Source organism: Haliotis cracherodii, unplaced genomic scaffold (assembly GCF_022045235.1).
Source record: "Haliotis cracherodii isolate W230 unplaced genomic scaffold, xgHalCrac1.p SCAF_10, whole genome shotgun sequence".
Taxonomy (NCBI): domain Eukaryota; kingdom Metazoa; phylum Mollusca; class Gastropoda; order Lepetellida; family Haliotidae; genus Haliotis; species Haliotis cracherodii.
Genome location: NW_027266265.1, coordinates 2,569,794 through 2,576,420, shown reverse-complemented (window position 1 = coordinate 2,576,420; position 6,627 = coordinate 2,569,794). Strand labels below are relative to the sequence as shown.

Here is a 6,627-nt window from a genome sequence, read left to right as displayed (position 1 = left end):
GTTAAACAACAAACAAACAAAGTAGACACAATTTTTATGGATAACAAATTCTTTAATACTGTAAAAAGCGACGGTTGTCAACGGTATAAGGATCTATACCGAAACGTCGCTTTTTACAGTATTAAAGAAGTTGTTATCCATAAAAATTGTGTCTATCTTGTCATCCGCCAACTTCTAAGTAGTGCCTATCAAACAAACAAACAAAAGATAAGAAATCGATTCTCTGACCATGATACTATTTGCTCTGACCTAGAATCCTATGGCCGTACGTTTGACTGGCATTAAGGTTCAGTCTCTCCAATTGTTCTTGACCCGTGATGATCCGGGGTAGAATTGGTCTTCAGCAACCCATGCCTGCCGTAAAATGTGACTATGCTTGTTGTAAGAGGCGACTAACGGGAATGGGTGGTCAGGCTCGCTGACTTGGTTGATGCATGCCATCGATCCCAATTGCGTGGATTGATTCTCATGATATTAATCACTGGATTGTCTGGTCCAGACTCGATTATTTACAGACCGCCGTCATATAGCTGTAATATTGCTGAGTGCGGTGTTAAACAACTAACCAACCAACCAACCAAATTCAATTGTTCTTGTACGTCCCATAGTGGATCCCATAGGCAAAGCGTGTAATTTCAAAGGTAACCTACACACCATTGATGTCAAGCACGTCAATATCATGTGACTATGTTTGAGGTAAGGCATGAAAGAGGTACGATAATAAATAACTTTTGTATCTGAGCTCATTGTTGTATATATGCTTACAAAATAATCAATAACAACGTATTTGAAGCACATTTATTGTTTTTATGATATATGTATTGAAAAATGAAAAGTTGGAGTGACAGTAACTATGTTAAGTTGTTCAGAAACAGGATAGAGTAACCTGTCAAGATTGGTTTCTACGTTGGACTTGACAGTAATTACAAACGGCAAACATTCAACATAGGGTATACTACAAACATGCAAATTTGGAAGTCACAGTCTACAATAATGTTGTAACTGCAGAACAGCTGAACATTGTAATGAAGTTACAATTTGCCTGTTTTGCTCAGTCGTCTCCAGTTGATTGACATTTTTGTGATATAAATAGAAGGTGTATACTCAACTAATTCGTACGTCGTTCTCAAACGCGTGTGGCTCGTTTTAACTCATCGAAAGCTATATTCATTTGCTTTTTAGGTTAAAGGAAGATCGTCAATCCACATATGCCCACACAAAATATGGCAAAAACGTATCCCCATACGTCTTTGACAAGGGAGACGCATGTTGCATGTGCGAGGAATTAGGAAACAAATTTTGTTTTTCGGAAACAATATGCTTTATATGGCCCAGAAAATTCCCAAACTCTCCAATGATGCAACAGCGAAGTAAATGCGTGTTTAAGGTTAAAGCATGGTGAATGCTCAGGTACACTTCTTGTCACAGGCCTGTCGGAGCAGCAGGTTATACCCCGCGTCGTCTTCTCCCTCCATGCACCAATGTCTAATGTAGAGAATGCATGGTATGTTTAAAAGCAGACTAAATCGTGTGTGGTACCTCCACCGTTGTTACATGTTAAGCTTGTGGCGTAGTGTTGACATGACGAGAGGGTTAGCTTCGGGAACACTTAATTGGTCCTTTTTGTCAAATCTTTGTGCGCAGAAATATCAATTCTTCTTGGTCTTGGAGCTTGTTTCAAGCCGTTGGGCGAGAAGCTTCAGGTGCGAAAATAGCCATAAGATGGGGACATGTTCCTCAATGGAATTAAAGTATGCATATCAAAATCCACATTTATGCTGATCATATAATTTACGAAATATCCTACATAGAAATAAAATCATCTTCTCGCGGTGATAGTTCTTACAATTCGTTTTCAAATACCCTGTAATGGTTATAAAGTGGCATGACTACTCCCCATTGACCATTACAAGTGTAGTTATAACCGTTGGCAATTCAATGTTCGTTTGTATTCTTCAGAGCCCCATTATATGCCACTAAGTGATATACATCTGAGGTAAAAGGTCAATGTTACGCTCCTGATATCATCCCGATCCTTCAAAGGGAGATAATTATTTCAATCCCCTCCGAACACTAATTCCTGATTCATCTTATGTAATCTATGACACAGGTTGCGGGTACTACTCTGTGAAACATAGAAATAATCGAAAATGCGTCTCTCGGGCTCTTGGGTTCATCACAAGCCAAATAGACGTCTCGTCTGTGTTTCAGTAGCCAACAGGTAATTGGAAGGAGATTTAAGATTGTGACATATCCTCATCTATCAATGTGGAGGTTAATGTTAAAGCCATCATTCAAATGCTGGATAGTTTGATATGGAACAAAGAGATGAAGTTGAGGAAAGTGGACGGGGGTGAGGATAGGGGACGGGATGAGGATAGGGGACAGGGTGAGGATAGGGGAGGGGGTGAGGATAGGGGGTGGGGTGAGGATAGGGGATGGGGTGAGGATAGGGGACGGGGGTGAGGATAGGGGACGGACGAGGATAGGGGACGGACGAGAATAGGGGAGGGGGTGAGGATAGGGGCCGGGTGAGGATAGGGGACGGGGTGAGGATAGGGGACGGGGGTGAGGATAGGGGACGGACGAGGATAGGGGACGGACGAGAATAGGGGAGGGGGTGAGGATAGGGGCCGGGTGAGGATAGGGGACGGGGTGAGGATGGGGATGGGGTGAGGATAGGGGAGGGGGTGAGGATAGGGGGTGAGGATAGGGGACGGGACGAGGATAGGGGACGGGGTGAGGATAGGGCATGGGGTAAGGATAGGGGACGGGGTGTGGATGGGGTGAGGAGATAGGGGACGGACGAGGATAGGGGAGGGGGTCAGGATAGGGGTGAGGATAGGGGACGGGGTGAGGATAGGGGATGAGGTGAAACACGTTTTGCAACAAATTAGTATACTCAACAACAAAATTTGTGACACCAATATTTTACAGTATTTTTCAAACAAGTAAAGTTTGGTTTTCAATATTCTAGTACATGTATGGAATCAAGTCACAAAAACGCAACTGCTACAGAAAAGCATGCATTTCATGGAAAAGTTGACTTTGATGCAAGCCCCACGCATTTTACTATAAAAACATGAGCGTTAACGGGTCGCCTGTCCGAAACTGTGCGTCTGCGAGCCATTGGTATGCTTGAAGCAGGATCGAGTCAACGTGATGTTCAAAGACAATTTAACGTCCACAGAAACACCCTTTGGTGTTTATGGCAACATTGGCAACAGACGAATGCAGTCAGAGGCCATCCTCGGAGTGGCAGCCCACGCATAACCAATAATCGACAAGAGAACTGGATTCGAACAACACACCTACGAAATCGATTCCAGTCAGCAACAGTGACTGCAAGAAGCATCCCCGGCCTTCGACGAATATCTTCACTAACCGTACGTCGCCGCCTCAGAAGTGCAGAAATTGTCACCAGAAGGCCCAACAGACGTCCCATTTTGACATGAAACCCCCGTCAAGCACGTCTACAGTGGTGCAGATAGCGTCTACGCTGGACGTCCATGCAGTGGAGACAATTTCTATTCACTGACGAGTCTCGTTTTCACCTCAGCTACAGCGATGGACGGATTCGAGTGTACCGGCGTCGAGGTGAACGTTACGTCAATCATTGTGTCATGGAAGAAGATCGGTTCGGGGGCGGTAGCGTCATGGTATAGGGTGTGATTACAGCAAGACAGAGGACCCGTTTGATAGTGGTAGAGGGAAATCTCAATGGACAGCGCTACCGAGGCGAGATCATCGGCCCTGTTGTTCTTCCGTTTTTGCGCCGTCATGGCCCAGGCATTTCCTTTCAACATGACAACGCCCGGCCTCATATTGCTCAGCGTGTTCAGGATTCTCTTCAACAAAACAACGTGAATGTTATCCCCCTGGCCGTCTCGCTCTCCTGATTTCTCACCAATCGAGCATATGTGGGATGAGATGGAACGGCGCCTTTGACGTCAACCACGCGTTCCACAGACACTCCAGGAACTTCGAAACATGCTCTAGCGGATATGGACAGATATCCCACTCGACTTTAGCTTAGTGCGACGCCTGGTCAATTCCATGAGACGAAGATGTGTTGCTTGCATCGCAACCAGAGGTGGACACACACGCTATTGATTTGTAAATTGCCATTTTGGCATGTTCATGTTTTCAATGAAATCACGCATTTTCTGAAGTCAGTATGGCAAATTTAACCATTTGAACACTTACAGGAATCTTTTATCTGTTGCAAACCGAAATTGTTTCAGATTTGGCAAAAAACACAACTTTGCATTAAATCTTATTCAATGTCGCAGGAACTTTTGTTGTTCAGTATATAGTAATATCATTTTCCTATTTCCTATTTCCTATTTCTTTTAGCCCTTTGATGTTGAAATAATATAACATGAACCAAACAAAACATCTTTGACTGATCCAGGTTTTTCATATGACGCGTTGAGGCATTTCTCACAGACACCTAACATCATCACAACTTAGTTATTCACATGCATACTATAGCAGGAATCGTACAAAGGACTCTGCTTGCATTAGATGTTGATTATGATTATGGATTATGGATTATGTTTTTATTGTCGCTTTTATCTATGGGCCCTTCAGATGAAGTAATGCAATCATTTATCCTCACGACATCATGCGGTGGTGATAATGGGATTATTCATACCCTGACTCTCCGAAGGTTGTCAGAATGATAATCATTTGCATGTAACGTACTGAAACTGATTTAAAAAGAAGAAGAAATCATTGCCGTGGATCCTTCTCTTGAGAAAGTTTGATTAATAGATAGCAACTGTCCATTAGGCAATACACATTGATCCTGCTTCTGTCATTATCTGATAAGTTGCAACAATGCCGTTTATCGGGTGCAGCTAATGTTGAACTCACTTCACAGATCTCGCATGCCTCTTCGATTACTAGGGTTAGTTGTGTTCTATTTCTCCTTAGCCCTTGATACCCTTTCCGTTCACGAACAGTCTACCAACATTTGGGTCTTTAGGGTGCTTAGTCTCATAATGAATTGATCCGGTAATACTCAACTATAAATAGTTCATGTATAGCCCCTTAGTATTCAAACAAACTATAATACTTTTAAAATAGAGATTAAAGTACTTTGAAAAATAAATAAATTGTTGTCTGCTTGTGGATTAAGCATGTGTTAAATGTTTGACTTTGATGTCAAATTTCCAAATTCTGCGTCCAAACAAAGTGGACAATTTAAATATTTTCGGAGGTGCCCGTCAAGCTGTTGTAACGCCGTAGAACAATCAGACGAAAATGGAATTTGATACTTCTGTAAGAAGAACGACGTGAATGCGAAGAGTGCCAAGCGGATCTTAGAGTAGGCTATGCAAATATTTAACCATTGACTTTGAAAAAGTGTTTCTTACATTAACCAAACACACAGTTCGCGCATTAACCCGCGACTGTCCAGATACGATCGTCTTGCATCATATGAAACGCAATTAATCATACGAATTGCATTCTTTGTGAAACCAGAGGAAATGAAAGAAAACAATATTATCACACAGTGTAAATAAGACAGTGCAGTTGGTCTAAGACATGAAAGAAACCAAATACCTGCACGCTTATACTCTTTCAATCAATGTACCTGAAAAACACAGCGGATGCAGTTTTTCAGAAAGTATAGTGAAAGTGATTCTTATTGCCAAAGTAAAGTAAAATATTCTCTTTTGAATAGATGACATGTAAAATATGAAGGGTCGCCCCCAACATGTATAATTGTAAAGAAAAGCGATAAAGACCTGTCCATATTTATAATAATTCTCTGCCAAAAGCAGCGTCGATTGAAAGATTCCGTAACCTTGATCTAACAACGTTTGAGAAAGTGGGTGAGTGGCATAGAGTTTGACGCCGCTTTTAACATTATTCCAGTTATATCGTGGCGTGTCAGTTTAATTTGGGAGGAAAGCCCAAAGTGATGCAGGTCTCAGACGTTAAACACTTCGGTGAAACCCACGAGCACGGGTATGGTGCTGACAAACCTAGAAACATAATCGGGGCGAACCGGGATTCGAACCCAAAATCTTATTTTTCTGGCGTACCCAATGGATGCAACTCTTCACAGCAAATCGCGGGTCCTCAGACGACTGGGCCACCCGTGCCCCGACGTTTGAGAAAGAGTCGTATGACGCTCTGTGTACAAAGAGCATGTCGACGGAACCTCAACAGTTATAGTGACTGAGTGAGTATGGTTTTACGCCGCTTTTAACAATACTCCAGCAATATCACAGCGGGGGACACCAGAAATGGAATTTCCATATTGTACTTATGTCGGGAATCGAATCCGGGTTTTCGGCTTGACGAGCGAACGCTTTAACCACCAGGCTACCCGACCTCCCCAGGCAATATTTTAGGCATCCAAAGTATTTTAACAGCATGCAGTGACTGGAATGACATCAACCAGATTAAACCATCACATAGCCACAAGACCAACTTGGAGAGTGAACATTCCCGACTGTGCCCCCTGGAGAACAACTAAACAAACAGGGCTGTCTAAAATTGTTAAGCAATGAAACTTGCCACCATTGTCGACAAAATGTAAATGTAGATAACTATCATTTCAGATTAGACATTGACCTAGAATCGAAAATACATGAGGAAGACAGGAAACAG

At 42.6% G+C, this 6,627-nt stretch overlaps 1 protein-coding gene across 1 annotated transcript; it reads right to left on the bottom strand.

Annotated features, from left to right (window-relative positions):
• Positions 1–2,256: 2,256 nt before the first annotated feature.
• On the bottom strand, positions 2,257–2,754 carry LOC139444649 (tetra-peptide repeat homeobox protein 1-like). The gene has a single exon (XM_071225575.1). The coding sequence runs from the start codon at positions 2,752–2,754 to the stop codon at positions 2,257–2,259; it is 498 nt and encodes a 165-aa protein (XP_071081676.1).
• Between the last annotated feature and the right edge of the window lie 3,873 nt (positions 2,755–6,627).

Bases quoted from the DNA above. Each gene is read 5' to 3' on its own strand.
- LOC139444649 (XM_071225575.1), bottom strand. From the start codon at position 2,754: ATGCCCTATCCTCACCCCGTCCCCTATCCTCGTCCCGTCCCCTATCCT.